Raw genomic sequence first — 21,049 nt, forward strand, 5'->3', positions numbered from 1 at the left:
TTTAAAATTTTGTAAGATTTTTCTGTTACACGTTGGCAAATAAATGCATCCATCCTACAGGGTAATAATAGAACAACTTGAAGAACTAGTTTCTCTCATTAGTCATCTTTAGGAAGTGGTTCATTAAATAGTTTGACAGTTCTCTCAGGATGCTTATGTAAATGTTCCAGGACAATGCCTAATTTACCTGTGATTTCTTGGTCACTTCCTGTGATGCAAGAGAAGCTAGTGACTGTTGGAGACAAGATACAGAGGAGGGTAGACATCATTCTTCCACCTAATGGCACCTTGCATATGCCTCTGTTCTGAGAGAACTTCTGGAATCTGGTAGAGCACAGTGATTGAGAGTGGGCATAGTGAGCCGGGAAGTCCTATTCGCACCTTGACCAGAAACTCACCTGTGTGGCCTAATCAAGCCAAAACATGTGAGATAAAGTATAGGAATACATTGAACATATAAATATGAGTAGGTGTTTGAGAGTCAGCATGCAATCTTGTGTGAGATCTCCTAAAGCTGAAACAGGATCTGTACTGATCAAGGATTGATGTTTCATTATAGTGTGTCTCATGGCTACTTCCCTTGATTAACAGGAGGTGAACAAGAGATACAAAAATAAGCATATGTGTGGAATTATGTGTGCATAATTTTGTACAGGTCACAGAATTCAGCTTACCTTGGAACAGAATCTGAATTACCAAGCATGGACCTGGAATTTATTTCACAGAGTACACACAGTAAATGACAAGTTTATGTCTGCATGTTTATGAGAAAAATGCCATTTCAACGGTTGGGTATATTCTGGACTTTTGTATATTGGTTTCTACTGCTCTGATATTAGAAGAGTTATCAGTGGTACTCTTTGCATGTCCAAACCAAACACTCTGTGATTTAAAAACTACAATCTGCAAGTTCACACTGCAAATTGAGTGAGCTACATGAATAACATAGAGCATGTCAAGGCTGTTTGACTTAGTAGACGCAAGCTTCACCCAGCATCCGCAGACTTGGTGGCAGACTTTTTCTGGATTGTGTTCTTAAGAAGAATGAATTATTTATAGTGCATTTTTATCTTACCCTTCCCTTCAAGAAGGTCAGAGCAGTGTACATAGGAAGGAAATAATAGATTCAAGAAGTCACTTGATTACTTGAAGCCTTTTTTCATGCCTTCTCTAGCCATTGGCAGGGCGGGGGGGGGGAACCAGAAGATGGAAAAAAAACCCCAAATAATCAAGGAGGAGGAGCCTCAAGCCAGTGGTGAATTTGTCTGGCAGTGCTAAAATCTTGATAAATGTAGTATAATTCAATTAAACCTTTCTTCAGAGATAATAGCATTCTCTATTTTGCTGTTGTTTGTTTTGATCAAAGGAAATTTTGGTATCCTTGCTTTCAAATGAGATTGAGAAGTCAAATCACCATGTTTACATTACTGTTTGTCACCTTGTAGTAAAACAGTGACTCTGAAGCATGGGGATTAAATGACTTGTCCAAAAGTAGGCCAAACTTGAAAGTTGAATGGAGGTCAGTATTCCAAGTACTCTGTTACGACCATTAGATTGAGTGCGCCTTAATCTCATATGTAAATCCCCTATAAAACAGTCTTAATATATTGGTTCTTGTAGGTTATCTGGGCTGTGTAACCGTGGTCTTGGTATTTTCTTTCCTGACGTTTCGCCAGCAGCTGTGGCAGGCATCTTCAGAGGAGTAACAAAGGAGGAGGCATCTTCAGAGGAGGCATCTTCAGAGGAGTGTTACTCCTTTGAAGATGCCTGCCACAGCTGCTGGCGAAACGTCAGGAAAGAAAATACCAAGACCACGGTTACACAGCCCGGATAACCTATAAGAACCAATGAACTCTGACCGTGAAAGCCTTCGACAGTCTTAATATACTCACTGCTGCAGTGCATGCTAACTGTTTTGTTCTCCTCTTTCTCTTTTACTTTTCCAGGTTATATTTCACACTATGTGCTGACTGTCTGTACTTACAGAAGATATTTAAAAACAATTTTTTTTTCAAAAAAAAATTGATTCCAGTGGAATCTGCGCTTTAGATTTTTGTCTTGTGAATTAACGCCTGAAGCAATGCCTGTACAAGCTCCACAATGGACGGATTTTCTCTCCTGCCCTATTTGCACACAAACCTTCGACGAAACGATCCGGAAGCCCATCAGCCTGGGCTGTGGCCACACAGTCTGCAAGATGTGCCTGAACAAGCTCCACCGGAAGGCATGCCCCTTTGACCAGACCACTATCAACACGGACATTGAGCTTCTTCCCGTAAACTCTGCTCTGCTGCAGCTCGTGGGGGCTCAGGTAAAGTCACCTTCATTTGAGTCAATTGATTCTTTGACCCACTTCTTTTTCCCGCCGATGCAAAGAAAATATCCAGTTGCAGTCAGAGTGCTTCAGATTCAGCATTTAAATTGTATGTGATTCTGGATTCATGTTTTATGTTTTTACGGGTTTGATTGTAATGGCCCTTGGTCATATACAATAAATGCCACCTACCTGTGTAGTTCTCAAATGCGTGAAAGTTTGTGGAGATGCAAGGAGAGCTGAGAAAAGAACTAACAGCCATTGGGGTTCAGACAACTTCTCCAAAGTGATGGTTATCTAGCCGTTATTTTTCATAATAAGGTGGTTAGATAAGCCAGTGGATGGGGCAGCTCATTCCTGAGCTTTGCGGCAGCCGGGGACGGCGTAGCCAATGCGCTACTGCAGCACCTCTAAAGAGGTTCCCCGGCCACCAAAAGGCTAAAAAAAGCCTTTTTAAATGTAAAAATTCAAAAATGGGGCATTTTTCCCCATAGAGAACAGTGAGGCTGCGCCAGGAAAAACCTGGCACAGCAACGCTGTTTCAGAGAGGGGCGTTCCCAGGCTGGAAGGGGTTATGAGGCAGCCTAACAGCAGCTCCACTCCCCCAGAACGCCCCTGGAACACCTCCCAGGAGGCTGTTGGGAGGCCAAGCCAGCAAGTGGTGTCTGGTGTCCGTGTCACTTTGCATGGCGCAAGTGGTATGGATGCGGGCATAGGGGGCTGGTCGCCTCCTAAGCCCATTCAGCCCCCAGGCTCAGGAATGTGCTCTTACTGTGTGAGAGAACAGTTTCAAACCATTTCAAGGTGCATATGCAAATTGTTAAACTTCTCTCTAAAAGCTTAGCCCATTAGATATCAAAGGCCCAGGTGCTGATTACAGTGGCTTAAGTCTGATCATGCCAAACTAGGTTTTATTTCTTAACCATGGTTTGGTGTGATGTTTGACTTAATCAACCCTGATTGCATCATGCAGACAGAAATGTAATCATAAAGCTGAGGGAAAGGAAAAGGAAAGCAGGCAAGCAGCTCTAAACCAGTTTTCCTTCTATAGTGTTTGGAAGTTCAAACCTTGGCTTGTTTTCTAAAGTGTGGTTGGGGGAAACGAAGTTCTGGTGGAATGACTGATTTGAGCTGCAGTGTCACATTCTTAAAATCACTGTGGCTTAAGTCTCAATTGTTCCTATCTTGTAGCCTTAGGAACAGTGAAGAACTAACACTTGGAGTGATTTGGAGATGAGCATGTTACCTGTTCAGTTGCATGTTAGACATTCACACTGAGCTTTTGATACATTTATTTAATTTCTAGGCTACAGTTTTTGGTGTCTACAGAATACTGTGATGAGCAATGTCAGGGCTATATAATAACCAGTTAGAGTTTCTGTAACAAGGCCTGGATTTTACAAGGGTGATTTGACATCTTGCAGATTCTCCCAGTGCTTCTGTCTTAGTTTATTGACAGTTAGAAGCACTGCAAACTCATTTAGGGTGGCTGCTTTGTCTTTTTGTACCTTTTTTCCCCTTTAATTGTTAAGTATTTCCCGTGGCCAGTGTTTTTGTTGGGTTTTAATTGTCTGTCCAAGGAGTAGTCTTTAGTGTAATAATTGCCAGTTATTTCCATGATTCATTGCATGTAGATACTTGGTCCTCATCAGGTCATCTAATGTCCTTTCGTATTGCCAACTGGAAGATGTTCTAGTAGTAGTTTGGTGTAATAACATTTGTTATTGGTATGTACTTTTCTTGAGAGGTTTGAGTGGGTTTTTAATCAAAGTCCATAGATTCCGAAGAGTTAATTTGTTCGATATATTTTATTTAATTTACGACATACTAAACATTTACTACAGAAAAAAACAATGTTTATGCTTGTTATTATTATGACAGTTCTGAACAATTACCTATTGTAATTGTCACAAGTACGTTAATTGCCAAAACGTTTAGGCCCAGGGCTACACCCAGACTTTAGTATCTGAAATGGGAAGTGAAGCAGAAGCTCAGCCTCTATCTTCTGCAGCTAGCAGATGTTCCCCGAGATTCCCCTCCCTCATATTTTGGGGAGGAAAGAGCAAATTGTTTAGCAGATTGTTGTTTATCTTCCTGACTAAATCTGTTGAATCCTTGTCCAGAAAGGCTGGGATGTTGTCTACGAAGCTCATAACTTAAAAATTTTTGTGGCAGAACTTTCTTTTTTAAAGAACTTTTTAAAAATCAAAGATGACTTTTAAAAAATCTGTAGCTCTGACAATGGATGAAAATGCAGACTTCAGTAAATTCATAGCAAGACAAGCTTGTGCAATTAACACCTTTGAGATCAACTTTTTTCTTCTTTTCAGTATTAGGAAGGATGTATGTTTGTCTTTAAATATGTAAGTATGCCTGACAGCAATGCGTGGATGAAAACTATTTCTGAATATGCTCAGTCACTTATTCTGTGGAATTAGAGTTGCCAGCTGGCCTGGAGAAAAACATCCACTCCCTGTAATAGAGGCTTAATGGAATGTTATTTGCAAGATGATGTGACTTACCTTCATGCTGTAAAAAGCTTCAACTCCCCATTTCCACACATTAAGCCTCTGCTGAAGGGGCAGGAAATTTTTATCCAGCCCAATTGGCAACCCTACGTAGAATAGTTTAAGGAAATTAAAGTTAACTATTTAAAGAATACTTGTGTGTTTAAATGTGTAAGTAAGCCTAGTAACCACGCATGGATAAAAAACATTTTCTGAATAAATGCTTAGTCAGTTCTTGTGTGGAATACCTTAAGGAAATGAAAGGAACTGTTTAAGGAATAGCTGTAACCCCCTCCGTGGTGTTATATAAAAATCAGAGCTGTCACATGATTGATTAAACGCTACTTGATGGTCATATGAAATTGATTGCATTTGCTTACTAATATAATATTTCCAAAGAAAAACCCTGTTTTTCTCGATTAACGATGCACAGACAATCGATATAACTTGAACCATCTGCTTGCCACTCTCACTTTTGTAAGGTTTTGAATTAAAAGGAACTAGCCGTTATTGTAGAAATTTGTGGCTTGATTATCGGGAAACTTTTTAGTTTATCAAAAGTTCTTTAAATTGATTAAATGTAAGAGCCAGCATAGTATAGTAGTTAGGAGCAGTGGACTCTAATCTGGAGAACTGGGTTTGTTTCCCCACTCCAGTTGGATGACCTTGGGCTATTCACAGTTCTGTCATACCTCTCTCACAGCCCCACAAGGTGTCTATTGTGGGGACAGGAAGGGAAGGCAGTAAGCCAGTTTGAGACTCTTTAAAGGCAGAGAAAAAGTGGGGTATAAAAACCAACTCTTCTTCTTTTAAATCGAACGGATCAAACGTTGCAGCTCTAATAAAAATAGTGAATTTGGATTGGTTTGGCGCAGAAGAATGTATCTTCCATTTTTGCTTTGAAACTTAGCTTTAAAAAGACTCCGAGCAAAAATATGTATGCAAATTTAGCACTGTGTCATTATATCAAATTAATTCTTCTAATGAAATGATTTGGAGGTGAGCTGCACTTTAAAGTGGTGGAGATGGTTAGGGTAAATGCTTGGAGATGGGCAACGTTGTTGTCATTTCCCCCCCAGATTGTAAGTGCTCTGTTGTACTGAGTTGCTTCATCCTTTCACAGGTGCCGGAACAGCAGCCAGTACCTCTGTGCAGTGGTACTGAGAATACCAAGCATTATGAGGAGGCCAAGAAATGTGTGGAAGAACTAGCCTTGTACCTTAAACCACTCAGCAGTGCTAGAGGTGAGTCAACGGTCCACTAGCATTTCGATGGGAAGTGAAAATCCCAAAGCAACAGCTACCCCTAAAAACGTCTGTGACACCGTAGCACCTGCAACTGAGAAAACAAAATGTTTTGAGTGCTGAAGTAAGTAACCAAAAGTAAATACAAAGAAACACCTCTGTACTAAATGCACATACAATAAAGACAGTATAGGAGGCCAACAAATGTCTTATTGTGCCAACATTAAAAAAATAGCATAATTAATTCTGCAGTAATAGCCAAATAGTCCAACTTCGCACCTTTTGGACTATTTGGCTATTACTGTAGCATTAATTGAGTATGCTATTTGTTTAATGTTGGCATAATAAGACATTTTTGTTGGCCTCCTATAGCGTCTTTATTATATGTGAAAGAAAGTAACCAGCAAAGTTTTTTTTTAAAAACCCTCTTTTTCTCAACCTTGCAAATAAAATCACAGCCCTTGCTGACCTACAGTGTTGTTTTTACTAGCCAGCTTGCCTTCACAATACCAGGCTGCACAAACTTAGGCATCAGTGACCTAAGGAAGGAAAAAGGGGGGTTGAGCCCAGTGATGGAAAGTTACTCAGTTATCTGGCGGAGACAATGGGCGAAAACGCATGGTCGCTTTAGCCTCCTTTATTCCCTGTTTCAGCTAGGATTCAGCCAAGATCGAATGCATGTTTGGCGAAACGCATGCGTTCAATCCTGACTGAATCCTGGCTGAAACAGGGAATAAAGGAGGCTAAAGCGACCATGCGTTTTCGCCCAGTGACCGCAGGCTGCCAGACAGAATGTTCATTTGCAAGTTTGTAAAACCAGTGATTTGGATATTGCTGAAAGTTAATTGCATCCTGCCAGGACAGTGAGATGCCAGCCTGTTTTGGGCAGTCAGCACCTATGGGAGTTAGTGCATAATCCTAATATGGAACAGTGTATCAGGCTGTGCTCAGACAAGTGATATTGCACAGTGATTTTGGTTGTTTTTTGTTACTAGGCAATTCGGGGCTGTGGCTCAGTGGTAGAGCATCTGCTTGGCATTCAGAAGGTCCCAGGTTCAATCCCCAGCATCTCCAGTTAAAGGGACTAGGCAAGGAGGTGATGTGAAAGACCTCTGCCTGAGACCCTGGAGAGCCGCTGCCGTTCTGAGTAGACAATACTGACTTCGATGGACCAAGGGTCTGATTCAGTATAAGGCAGCTTCATGTGTTTGTCTCTGTACAGTTTAGTCACTGTACATGTTTCTTACTAATACTAACATACTTCTTATTAATATGTAAACCAACTAATACGTGTTGACATGAATATCTTTAATTTCTCCAGGCTTTTGTCAATAGCGGCCTTTCTGTTTTGAGCTTTTAATTTCCTAGCCTTCCATGTCCCCTTTGCATGTATTATATTCTTTAAATTGTAAGCTGTTGAGTAGGATTGTTTGAGAGTGTCTACTTGTAGGTACTGTTCTAATAGCTGGAGTCCTATGAGAGTACATTTGCTGCCTTCAGTCTCTATTTTATATTATTTCACCCTCTGCCATTCGTTTAGTGAATTTTTATGCTGCTTTGAGAACTTTTGCTCCAAAGTGGTTTATAAAGTTTTGCCACCTTGTACATAGTCTCTATGGCTAGCTCTACTGAAGAGAGTGATGTGAATCTATATATTGGCAGCATGGCATCAAACTTAGAAGTGTTAGACTTTTGCCTACACCAACAGAGTATACTCTCTGATGTTGATTTTTCTGAAGCTACGTTGCTTAAACTTTCTTACTAAGGGCTTTTGAAAGCATAGACCTAAAATCTTGTTGATCTTCAAGGTGCTACTGGACTTGAATCTTTGTGTTCTCTAAATTGTTAACCAAGATCCAGTCTTAGTGACTGAGTAGTCTTCTGCTAAACTAAGTTGGCGGGACAGTTTGGAAGGCTGCAGCAAGGGATTCCGTTCATTCTTCTCTTTTCAAATAAGTGTACCCAATGCCAAATCTGGAAATATCAAAGCCACCAGAGATTTAAAAAATTCAACCTTACGTGAATTTGCAATTCTGAGGGGTGTTTTTTCCCTTTAGTTACTTGCTTCAGTGAGACCCATCCAAGTGATGTTTTTTGGTGCCCTTGAGAATATTTCTTGCTTGGTTGTGAATGTTCTCAACGAGTGGCAGCATGCAAACTGTGCATTGAATTGGGCTCCTAGTATTGGAAATGAGGTATGGTGAAATGGCTGTAAATCTAGTGGTGATTCCTGATTACCAAGTCATAAACATAAATAGTAGCAGAAGTTGTTTTGCCACCAGTTTAGAGAACTCTTGGTTGATTAATTGTGTGAGTTCTGTTCAGTGTATAAATTAGCTAAATCAGCATCAATTATTCAAAAGAAATGTTCTGTTTAAATGATGCATGCTCATGCTAAAGGAGAAAAGAATGCATCTTCTAAGATGGAGCCTTCTGTAATATGAGATTGCATCATCTAAAACACTACTTTTCTTCTTCTCAACCACTGTTTTGTACATACACATTTGCTGACTACTTATGTTTAAAACTGGTAATGATTTTCTCAAAAATCTGTGACTGTTATTCAGAGGGATCTATTTAATAGATCATATAAATGTTTCTGCTATACTTTGGTGCCATTCGACTTCCTGTGTGGTTGTTTTCTTAAACATTTACCCTGGGGCAACTTCTTGATTTGTGTTTGCTGTGCCACACTACCTCCTGCTAAACAATCAAAACACCAATTGAGGAGAAGAGTTAAAGGTTTGCCTTGTAGATGCTGACTGAATCACAGTTGCAGTATTCTTGTTCTTAATGAATCAAAAGGATGTCCTAAGGGAATAAACATTCTCCACGTCATAATGCTCTAAGACTGGACTAGTCTTCCACTAAGCAGCACTAAGGGGAGTATAGGCGATCCCCCTATTGCCCTGTTAAAAATAACTGCCTTGTTTTTCTCTTGACAAAGGTGTTGGGCTGAACAGCACCACCCAGAGTGTACTCAGTCGCCCTATGCAGCGGAAGCTGGTGACCTTAGTCCACTGCCAGCTAGTGGAGGAAGAAGGGCGGATCAGGGCTATGCGTGCCGCACGATCGCTAGGAGAAAGAACGGTCACAGAGCTCATCCTTCAGCACCAGAACCCCCAGCAACTCTCTTCCAACCTTTGGGCTGCGGTGAGGGCCAGAGGTTGTCAGTTTCTTGGACCAGGTGTGTACCAGTCAAGCTGTACTTGTTTGATGCAGTAACAAGAACTAAGAGCAGTAGGGTCACATGTTGTTAATACATAATACAGCTGTGGGAGCAGCTGTATCATGAAAGCACCATATTTATTTATTTATTTATGCTCCACTCCCCCCCAATGGGGGCCCAAAGCAGCTTAGAACATCTTTCTCCCCTACTCTACTTTAACCTTACAAAAACCCTGTGAGGTAGGTTAGGCTAAGAGGCTGTGACTGACTCAAGATCAGGGATGTCAAATTCAATCGTTACGAGGGCTGGATATGACATAAATGTCACTTGGTCGGGCCAGGCCATGACTCGCTGGCCCAGATCATGAGTGGGAAAGGGTAGGTGCCTCAGCTGGCTCACAGGCCGGATAAGAGCTCTCAAGGGGCCGGATCTGGCCTGCAGGCCTTATGTTTGACACCCCCACTCAAGATCATACCCAGCAAGCTTTTATGGCAGAGTGGAGATTCAAACATGAATCTCCCAGATCCTAGTCAGGCAGTCTAACCACTACACCACAATGGCTGTCTCATCTGAGTACCACAAGGAGGTTCCATGTAGATGTGAATGTTCAAAGAGGCAGGGCAGATTAAGATCTTCTGCTCTGGATGAGTGGATTTCCCCTGTTCTTTTCTTGTTCCTCTGGTTCACTGTGGCTCACATTCTGTTCCTTCTCCCTTCCAGTTTACTTGGAGAAGTTGTTAAGTTAATAGCAGAAGTGGAGTATCTCAGTTCCCACTCTAACAACAACACTAGCTTTTAAATGTTTTTCCATTAAAACACATGGAAATTTTATTTCTCATAAAATCAAGGAATTCCAATCTGTCTGAAATTCAGTACCTGACGAATGATGCAATCTGAACATATTTCACACACACACAAATTCAGTGTAACACAAATTCAGTGTAAAATGGCTACATTATAGAACTTTAAAATCTATGCCTTGATCTTGAAGGTTCACAAGTACAGGGTTAAACTTTTCTCTGTGCACATCCAGAACATGCCTTTAGTTTCTGCTTCTTCTGGTTTGCATTCTATCAAAAATCTACAGTTTTTCCTTGGCCTTGTCCAAACTAATTTGGTGAAAACCTGTTGGGTACTAATCAAATTTAGGAGCTTTTTCAATGTTCCCTGAAAGCATTCATGGTACCAAGGTGTGAGGTATGAGCTTATGTGGTCTTTAAATGGTAAGCCTTCCCTATGGAATATCTACCCCCGGGGTCCCCAATCTTTTTGAGCCTGCGGACACCATTGTAATTCTGACAGAAGGTGGTGGGCACAGCCACAAAATGGCTGCCACAGGAGGTGGAGCCAGCCTCAAAATAGCTGCCATAGCTTGCCTTTAGTCACCCAATGAAGATCCTTATGCTGTGGCAGCAATTGCTGGCAAAGCTACATTTTTAAACATCTGCACAGCTAATCAAGTCTCCAAAGGCCAATCAGAAGCTCTGCTAGGCAGAAGCTGCGCCTGACTCAGCCCACGTTCTGTAAATACTTGGCAGGCGCCAGGAAAAGTATTGGTGGGTGCCATTGCACCCTCGTGCACCATGTTGAGGACCCCGATCTACCTTAAAAAAAATCCTGGGACACTATGGAAAAGATGTACTTCTTGTTGCCACTGACATTGCCTGGAAAAATAGATGAGACAATCCCCTTAATTATTGTATGTTTCTAGCAAGAAATTCCACCACGTTTTCAGACTGTTTTCTACAACTATACCTTAAAGGAAATTCAATGAAGGGGGTGTCACACAATCAATACAGAGTAACAAATCAACAACTGATCAGTGGAAAGGTAGATTTATTGCACAGCATAGTTTTAAATATGCTTTGAACTGTATCCAGCTTTTCATTGGAGAAAATTATTATTATTGTTATTATTATATTGGATTTATAACCTGCTCTCTTTCCGGCTAAAACTGGGCTCAGAGCAGCTTTCCTTTGCAGCATTCCTTGGTGAATTTTAGTCTGAAATTGTCATCTAACAGCTGTATTTAGAATAAAATGCCAAAAACACTGAAAGTAAAACCAAGCAGATCTGCATTGTATTAATTCAATACACTTCAGAATTACCTTCATGTATCAGACTGAACATTGTAAGAAAATACTGTAATTTCTCCCCGTGAAAAGCTGAATGCGACATGAAATGCTCAGGGCTTCTTCGAGAATAACATTACAGTAAATTAAGTAAATTCCGTTTTTGACAATTGATTTTTTTAACGTGAATGAAAGACTTTTGTCTGACCTTGTCAGACTTAGATCACAATGGGTAGCCATGTTAGTCTGTCTGTAGTAGTAGAAAAGAGCAGGAGTCCAGTAGCACCTTAAAGACTAACAAAATTTCCGACGGGATGAGCTTTTGTGAGTCACCGCTCACTTCTTCACTTGTTCTGAAGAAATAAGCTGTGGCTCACGAAAGCTCATACCCTGCCAGAAATTATGTTAGTCTTTAAGGTGCTACTGGACTCTTGCTCTTTTCTAATGTCAGACTTAATGCTTAAGCAGCTGGATGACACAGGAAATGCCATGTTCCATAGAATTACATGAAACAGCATGTATCTAGCCCAGTCATTAATCTGTAAGTTTCGCAAACACTTTGAAATACAGAGCGAATGTGCAGGTTTATAATTGAAAGCATTCTCAGTCTGTTGCATCGTTTTACTCTGAATTTTCCAGCAATGCAAGAGGAAGCTCTCAAGTTGGTTCTTTTGGCTTTGGAGGACGGATCTGCTTTGTCACGAAAGGTCTTGGTTCTCTTTGTGGTACAGAGGTTGGAGCCCCGATTTCCGCAGGCTTCAAAAACCAGCATTGGGCATGTTGTCCAGCTCCTTTACAGAGCCTCTTGTTTCAAGGTATTGAGCAGGTTGCACTTGGGAGGGTCATAGTCATTTTAATATTAGGTGTTCAGTTGTTCTCTGGGCAATGAAAGACTTTTTATATGCTTACAGCATAATTGTTTTTTAAATATGCAAGCTGTGGCCATTTATAAAGAAAATACATTCCCTTGGATTTATCTTACATGAATGACTTGGGGAATTCCTTCACAGAATCCAGGTACAGTGCAAAGGCAGTTTCAAGCAGACCCTGGATTGTGTCTGTATTCTGTGATCTGCCCCAAGTCTTCAGATATATTTTCACTTGCAGGTGCCATTGTGTAGCAGAAACGCAGTAAATAAATACGAATTTGTTTTCATGAAATTCAAGCCTGCATGATTTCCTTTGGGTCAGGACGAGTTTTGATTGGTCAGCCGTTTGAGGTCTTTCTTACAAAGCTGTTCATGTTTTAGGACAGAAAATGGCAGGGGCAGCCGAAAAGTGGCCCGTGAAACAGTAGAGTACATGCTTTTTATACAGAAAGATGGAGTTCAACCCCTGTCATCTCCAGCTAAAAGGATCTTAACTAAAAGATCATTGCTTGAGACCTTAGCAAGCTTCTGCAAGTCAGACTACGAAAATACTGGGCTAGATGAACCAAAGGCTTGGCTCAGCATAAGCTGCCTTTGTAGGCTCTGCACTTCCCTCTTGGTTTTCAACAGCAGCGCCTCTCAAAATACAACACTCTTTACTGGTTTATCAATAAAGAAATCCAGAATGTTTCAGTACAGAAATAGATTTGTGAGTGATGCATACTTCATCTGATGTTGAAAAAGCCATCCCCCCTCCCCCACTTCCCATAGAGATAGAAATAAATATTCTTAAAGGTAAAGGTAAAGGTCCCCTGTGCAAGCACCGGGTCATTCCTGACCCATGGGGAGACGTCACATCTCGACGTTTTCTAGGCAGACTTTGTTTTGCGGGGTGGTTTGCCAGTGCCTTCCCCAGTCATCTTCCCTTTACCCCCAGCAAGCTGGGTACTCATTTCACCGACCTCGGAAGGATGGAAGGCTGAGTCAACCTTGAGCCGGCTACCTGAAACCAACTTCCGTTGGGATCGAACTCAGGTCGTGAGCAGAGCTTTTGACTGCAGTACTGCAGCTTAACACTCTGCGCCACGGGCCTTAGGTGATAATAATGTTACACAGTCCATAAATCGGGATATATAACAATACTGTAGGTTCAGGGTAAAAGAACTGGGAAAATGTTACTTTGAGTTGGGTAAGTTTTACCTTATTGTGCACTGTCTCACTTAGTCCAACTAAGACTGAACAAGGCCCTGTTGTCTCTACCAGGTAACTAAACGTGATGAAGACTCCTCCCTAATGCAGCTGAAAGAGGAGTTCCGAACTTATGAAGCTCTGAGACGGGAGCATGATTCCCAGATTGTGCAAATTGCAATGGAGGCCGGTTTACGCATCGCCCCAGATCAGTGGTCCTCATTGCTGTATGGTGACCAGTCCCACAAATCCCACATGCAGTCCATCATTGACAAGGTAAAGTCTCTGCAAACTGATCTGTTTTCTTTTGTTTGCCATCATACCTTTGCAGCTTCTTCTTCTTCTTCTTCTTCTTCTTTTTTTGCTGTCAAGTTGCAGCCGACTTATGGTAACCCCATATGGTTTTCAAGGCAAGAGACATCCAGAGGTGGCTTGGCATTGCCTCCTCTGCATAGCAACCCTGGACTTTGGTGGTCTCCCATCCAAATACTAACCAGAGCTGACCCTGCTTAGCTTACGAGATCTGATGAGATCAGGCTAGCCTGGGCCACCTAGGTCAGGGATGCCATTATTAGCTATACTGATGGGCATCTTGTGGGATATGTTATCAGATCTCAGAAAACCAGAAGCTTTCGCTATAATAAAAAAGTGTATCAAAGAGGTAGAATATGATAGCACATCCTTTCGTGTTCGTTGATTTGGTTCATCTCAGTTTTTCGGAATACCACCACCACGTGGTTTCCTGCCTATACCTACTTTTTGACAATTGCTCGACTTTCTAGAGCCTTCTTTCTACCTAGATTAAACGCTAACTCTTCTATGCTTATGCAAGGCAGAATTTTGAATTTACCATACTCGGAAAGGACTTGTCCATGCTCTTCTGGCTTCATTGACTCAGTAGCTCATGTCCTCTTAGACTGCCGTTTCTGTGAGGACCTTAGAGTATGATATATTTATCCTCTTTTAATACAGAAATTCAATGCCTTTGTGTCTGATATAATGCCTTTTTTATTAAGTGACAGGGATCCCAAGGCTACATTGGCAGTGGCAAAATTTATCTCAGTCCTTATATCCCTCAAACATTAGATTCAAAATTATGCTGCTCAAGATCAATGGATCAAGGAGCTTCTAAGGGATAAAGAAAAAGATTATTAGCTATAAGCAAATGTCTTTATTAATTCCCTCCTTCTTCTCATTTGCATTTTTAAAGGTTTTACAACCCTGCCTGAAAATGGTCATACAGACACCACTCCATCTGCAGTAGGCAGAATATTCCAGAGTAGAGATAAAATTTTCAGAAATTTTAAAGCCATGGGGGACAAAACAAAACAAAGAGGTTTGTTAAGGGTTGGAGTAGAAAAAATTAAAATATTTGAAATGCTTACTTATCAAGCATACATTTATTTTAATGCTGTAACAATACATCATTTGTGAGTTAGTTGACATATAACATTGTACTATTTGGTGTACTTTTGTCATTTAAAAGTATAAATGCCTTAATTTTCCTTTTTCCTTTCCTTTTATCCCTTAGAAGCTCCTTGATCAATTGATCTTGAGCAGCATATATCTAGTGTTGGAGGGATATGAGGACTGAAACAAATCTTGCCACTGACAATGTAGCCTTGGGGTCCCTACCGCTTAGTAAAAAAAGCATTATGTCAGTCACAGAAGCATTGGATTTGTATATTAAAAGGGGGGAAATATAGCGCGATCGAAGTTCCTCGTAAAAGCGGCATTCCAAAAGGGCATGGGCTAATGAGTCAATAGAGCTAGAAGAGCAAGGGCAGATCCTGTCTGACTATGGTATATTCAGAATTCTGCCCTGCATTACCATAGAAGGGTTAGCATTCAATCTAGCCAAGCAAAAAGCTCTACAGAGACGAGGAGTGGTCAGATAATATGTATAGGCAGGCAGACCACGTGGAGGGGGTATTCCGAAGAACTGGGATGAACAGACGCGACGAGCACGAAAAGTAGTGCTGTTATAATCGAGCTCTTTAATGCGCTTTTTAATTTTAGTAAAAGCTTCAGTTTTCCCAAGATCTAGTAACATATCCTGCGAGAAGCCCAACAACGCCAGTTTCTCATCTAAGATTTTTTGCCATGAGGATTTGAAAGGGTCATGCTTCAGAGAAGCTAGGAACCCCTCAGTGCTAAAGCACAGTTTAAGGTGTAGTTTAAAGGCGGCCAACCACGCCCTAGCTTCAAGTGACATTTGGCCAAACTCGGAACGAAGAGTAACGCCAGCAACACATCGAGGGGCATTTAGGAGTTTTCGTAAGAACTGAATCAGTGGACCATCTATAGATTAATTGGTGACTGTAATCCAGATGGCAACACCAAAGAGGATAATTGGGGTAATTTTCAAGTTAAAAACCTGAATAGCCCCTGGAATATATTTGCCACCTTTGGTGTGAAAAAAATTGACAATAGCACCAACCCCAGGTTTAATTTTGTTGGACACTGCTTTTTGATGGGCATTCCAATTTAGGTTATGGGAAAACAGAATGCCAAGGTAAACAAACTCCTTGACTTGGTCAACCTCAAAGCCATCTAATACCCAGCGAAAAAGAGGCATTTTTCTCCTCTTAGTGAAGATCATAATCTTAGATTTATGATGGTTTATTTTAAGACCTTCCCTAGAGCAGTACTCAGAAAAAGTTTGCAAAGATCTTTTCAAACCAATTCTTGTGCGGGACAGGAGAACTGCATCATCAGCATAGAGTAGAATTGAGGTGGGATGACTTGCAAGCTTTGGGGGGGTGGCAAAACTCTGAGAAATTGGTTGCCATATCATTCAGGTATAGATTAAACAAGAGAGGAGCAAGGAGGCAACCTTGTCTAACTCCTTTGGCCAGTTCAAAGGGCTCGGTTAGTTCGCCTTAATTTTCAACAAGTAGAATTGCAAATTACCCAACTGTGAGAAAGAATACTGCAAGCTGGTACTTGTCACATGAAGCTGCCTACTACTGAATCAGACCATTGGTCCATCATGGTCCATATTGTTTACTCAGGCTGGCAGCAACTCTTCAGGGTCTCTTCGGGGTCTTTCACATCATCTACCACCTGATCCTTTCAATTGGAGATGGCAGGAATTGAACCTGAGATCTTCTGCAAGGAAAACAGAGAGGTTGTTCCACTGAGCCTCAGTTGCTGCACCCTGTTCTGACTTAGCACATGTATCTTAGTTTTTGCCATATGAGAGATGGGCTAAAAATAAAAGTTGAAAATTTTGTGCATTTTGTGTGTTGCTCGGACAGAAGCAGTGTCATAGTTTTAAAACATTGATTTATTTAATAGCTTATTATCACTGAATGTATTATGGCATATTAATTGCAGCCAAAACTAGTCACATTTAAACAATAAACATGCTCTTAAACATATGTTATATATGTATACAGTATACCCAGGAATTTTCATTTTCTGATTCTGTAGAATTGTGTTCTGTAACAAAATTTTCAAACTACATGTTCTGAGGGACTGAAATCTCGTCTTACAAAGCATTCCATTCGTTCCCAAAGGGAGAACATTTTATAGGAGTTTGTTTTTTTCAGTGCTCTCCAAAATTTCCATTTTCTCCCCGTCAGAAACATTGATAGAAGTCCCAGGGAGGCTTTGCCCACCTCCACTCCGGACTTCGCATTTGTGTTTCGGAGCCTGTAGTGCTAAAGGTGGTCTTCCTTGAATTCACCATTCGGGCCTTCTTCCTTGAATTCACCATTCTAATTGGGTGTTAAGATGCCAAAATAGGAGGTCCCGATTTCCTTTTTTGTAGCTGATACACAAGATGATACCCAACCTTTCAATCATGGCACCATGCTGGCAAATTAAACATTGCACGTAACTGCTGAATTGGGTTGCGGGAGGGGGAAAGAAAGGAAGTGTTGTATTGGTAGCACCAGTATTAGGTACTATTTTTCTTTTCATTCCTGTCTTCTCAGAAGAACTCTGCTTTTACAGGAACCAGTACAGCCTTGATGCAATATCTTACTTGAATATGCAATTAATAAATGATGGTGGGGTGTACCATAGGTGTGGTTTGCCATGGGAGTAGCAAGGAACGCTGAATGACAGAATACAGGGTGGCTCTTAAATTGGGAGAAATGACTTAGTATCAAGGTGCACAACTGGAGTGCAATTGACACAAGACATTTGGAAGTGCTCCTTTAGATGCAATCTACTGATAGTGACTTCCAGGAGAGAGAATAGCTCTAATTATTATGTTATTATTGTTTTAAGTTGCAGACCCCAGCCTCCTTTGCACAGAGCGTTCAGGAGCTAACCATTGCTCTCCAGCGGACTGGTGACCCAGCTAATCTGAATCGGCTTCGACCTCATCTTGAACTCCTAGCAAATATTGATCCCAGTCCAGGTAATTGTGAAATATGTATGCTGCTGCATGCATGCTCTCTTTATCTCTCTTACCCGGAGCTGTCAATCAAAATGCAAATAGACTAACCACACTGAAAAGCGTCACAAAAACAGGGTTGGCAAAACAGTGGCTTTTGAGGCAGTACTCAGGTAATCCTCCACAGAAGCTTTTCAAAGTCACCGAAGCAGAAAGCTTTCATGAAGTAAGGAAAAATTATATGCAGAAATATGCATTTAGGTAGTAGTGTCTTTTGGAAGGGATCTGTTGGGGGGAATAATTCAGAAAAAACACTATACCAACAATGTATTTTTAATTCTCCTTGCCTTTTAAATACCTTTATTTCTTGAGGGAAGAGTTGTTTTGCAAATACATAAGGCAGTTGGATCTGCTAACCCATTAAACCAGTCATCTGACACATACAGTACATTCCTAAGGAGAGTTACTCCAGTCTAAGCCCATTGAAATGAATGGGCTTAGACTGGAGTAACTCTCCTTAGGAATGTACTAATAGGGTTTTCACTATGTCAGTTTAGCTGCTCAAACAGATTACAAGAATAATGCTCATGATCTAAGGTATACTGAGTGAACCTAGTCAAGATGGAGATTATATTGATTAGGAATGTCTTGCAGGGAGTGGATCTTACATTGTCACAACCAGTTAAAAGTGTATTCTGGGTGTTCGTCTGGACCCAGTATTGCTTGTAGAAGAACAGATTGGTGGTGTTGCTAGGAGTACTATCTGTAATGAGTGCTTGGTCCTCACCCCCCCCCCCTCAGCCATGAAAGGCTGTTCTTTTTCAGAGGATCTTTTTATATTAAAGGTATTCTGGAGGGTTGTGGTTTGGTGAGCGGTTTTAAATATTAGAATTAGTGTTCTTTGGTAATGAGCTTTTTCAGTGGTGTTATGATTTTAATTTCTCAGCCAATTTGAACATGGTGATAAAGCAGCATAGAAATGCTTAAATCAATAACTTGGCAGCTGTATAGGCCTGGAGTCTTAACATTCTTTTCCCTTTGATTTTATGAGGAATGGTTGAGAAGATATGGTTCCAGCTCTTCATGAGGGAGGAGGTGTTTACACCTCAGCCTCTTTATTTTATACTGATGCTACAGAGGCCTAGTGTTTGTTGTGGAGACCGTATTCTGGGGTGGGGTGGGATGTTATATTTTCCACATGTATACGTTTAAAGAATGATCCTTTCACCAGCATTTTCCTTAGAAAACATATGCTTTTATTCTATATCCCCATCTTAGGCCCTCTCAGCACCAGTTTTGTTGGCTGTTAAATGTGCTGCTTCTGTCCTAAGGTTTCCCACCATTATAGTAATTTTCTGGGGTACCTTTAAATGAGCACTTTGAGTACTGTCAAACTGACCAGTTTGGATACTTACTAGCCAGCAGGAACCATTGTATGCTGCAACTTTTGCTGACTGTGGGAAATCAGAACTTCACTTTCATTTTTTATTCAGGTCTAACTTTTTTTTAAAAATTGTAAATTGTAAACCAGCTATTGCCTATTATGACGTTGTGTGTGTGTGTGTGTGTGTGTGTGTGTGTGTGTGTGTGTGTGTGTGTGTGTGTGTGTGTGTGTAAAGTGCCATTAAGTTGCCGCCAACTTACGGCACCCCCTGGTGGGTTTTCAAGGCAAGAGATGAACAGAGGTGGTTTGTCATTGTGTACTTCTGTGTAGCGACCATGGACTTCTTTGGTGGTCTCCCATCCAAATACTAACCAGGGCTGGCCCTGCTTAGCTTCTGAGATCTGACTAGTTCAGGCTAGCCTGGGCCATCCAGGTCAGGGCCTATTATTAGAAAATTTAACTTCTCTGTTTCTTGTGAATGCTTTAGACGCTCCTCCGCCCACATGGGAACAGCTTGAGAATGGGCTGGTTGCTGTGCGGACTGTGGTACACGGCCTGGTTGATTACATCCAGAATCACAGCAAGAAAGGAGCAGATCAACAGCAGGTATAGAGCAGTGTGGGGCATTTTGACCTGGGAAGGCATCCTTTGTCTTGATGGATCGTTCCGTATTTTTTTTTTATACAAGGGTTGACTCTCTCCAGGTGTGTGAAAGATGAAATGAAGATGAGTCAGCTGCAAAAACTACTTTGTGTTGCAAGATGGGCTGTGGCTCAGTGGTAGAGCCTCTGCTTGGCATGCAGAAGATCCCAGGTTCAATCCCTGGCATCTCCAGTTAAAGGGACTAGGCAAGGAGGTGATGTGAAAGACCTCTGCCTGAGACCCTGGAGAGCCGCTGCTGGTCATAGTAGACAGTACTGAGTTTGATGAACCAAGGGTCTGATTCAATATAAGGCAGCTTCATATGTTCGTAAGAGTTCATTTGGAGCAACAGAAAAATGAAATGCTGCAAAGCCTATAGAGAGAGAAAAAGGGTTTGAAAGGATTAAGAAACTGGTCTCTTTCTCCTCACCACCACCACCCCATTCCAAAGAAAGACAACACAACAAAGAAAGCACCACATGGTGGGGCAGTGTGAGAGTGATAGTTTTTCAGAGACTAGACAGAAAAAAATAAACACCTTCATTGCAGAGAATGATCTGGATCCAGTGGAGCGTGTCCCTGGGTAGAAGTATTTCTGCCAGCAGAGCATGACTTTCTTGCCTCTCCCCTCCCCACTGAAGCCCAAAATGCCCCCCATTGCTTCTCTTGGGGGAACAGGGGACCCCCAGAAACAGTGTTTTAGGCATTTTGGCTACAGTGGGAGGGATGGGAACCAAAAAAAGTTACACTCTATTTCTGGAAATATTCCCACTCATAGAAACATTACATTGGATCCAAGCAGATGACGACTACATCAAATATTAGCACCACCTTCAGATCTTTGAAGAAACCATCTAACGATAGCAACAGAAAAGGGACTGATTCTTTTAAAACGCAATAGATACATGTGTTTTGGAATGCCACAGTTCAAAGTGGGAGAAATTAAATGGGTAATGTAGGTTATAATCTTTTTAAAACCAGCAAATATTCTAGCATTGATTTGGAAGAAAGCTAGAAAACTGCAGTTTGGAGTTTTTCATAAATCTTCAAAGGCAGCAAAGATAAAGTACAGCTGCTGGACTAAAAAAAACGTTTGATTCCAGAAACCTATGAATGTAACTAGGCTTTGAAACGTGAGTGAAATGATGATTGCCAGTTGCATTCAAGTTAGGGAAGGAACTTGCATTCAAGTTAGGGAAAGATATGTCTACAGAATTGTGCTGTCTTATAGGCATAAAGTTTAACAATAATTGGAGACATTGGGTTGAATCCAAATGCGGTTGTCAGTAGTGTGTGGGGGGTTAGGGTTAAT

At 41.2% G+C, this 21,049-nt stretch overlaps 1 protein-coding gene across 2 annotated transcripts in view; it reads left to right on the plus strand.

The window, feature by feature from the left end:
• Positions 1-21,049, plus strand: part of RC3H1 (ring finger and CCCH-type domains 1) — a 79,869-nt gene that overhangs the window by 37,071 nt on the left and 21,749 nt on the right. For both annotated transcript variants that reach the window (XM_056845049.1, XM_056845050.1), the window contains exons 2-8: positions 1,947-2,311; positions 5,945-6,065; positions 9,013-9,252; positions 11,946-12,121; positions 13,439-13,639; positions 17,603-17,735; positions 19,583-19,701. In XM_056845049.1, coding sequence (XP_056701027.1) covers positions 2,081-2,311; positions 5,945-6,065; positions 9,013-9,252; positions 11,946-12,121; positions 13,439-13,639; positions 17,603-17,735; positions 19,583-19,701 — 1,221 coding nt within the window. In that variant the 5' untranslated portion in view covers positions 1,947-2,080. The remainder of the gene's footprint in view (positions 1-1,946; positions 2,312-5,944; positions 6,066-9,012; positions 9,253-11,945; positions 12,122-13,438; positions 13,640-17,602; positions 17,736-19,582; positions 19,702-21,049) is intronic.

This window comes from Euleptes europaea, chromosome 2 (genome assembly GCF_029931775.1).
Source record: "Euleptes europaea isolate rEulEur1 chromosome 2, rEulEur1.hap1, whole genome shotgun sequence".
Classification (NCBI taxonomy): Eukaryota; Metazoa; Chordata; class Lepidosauria; order Squamata; family Sphaerodactylidae; genus Euleptes; species Euleptes europaea.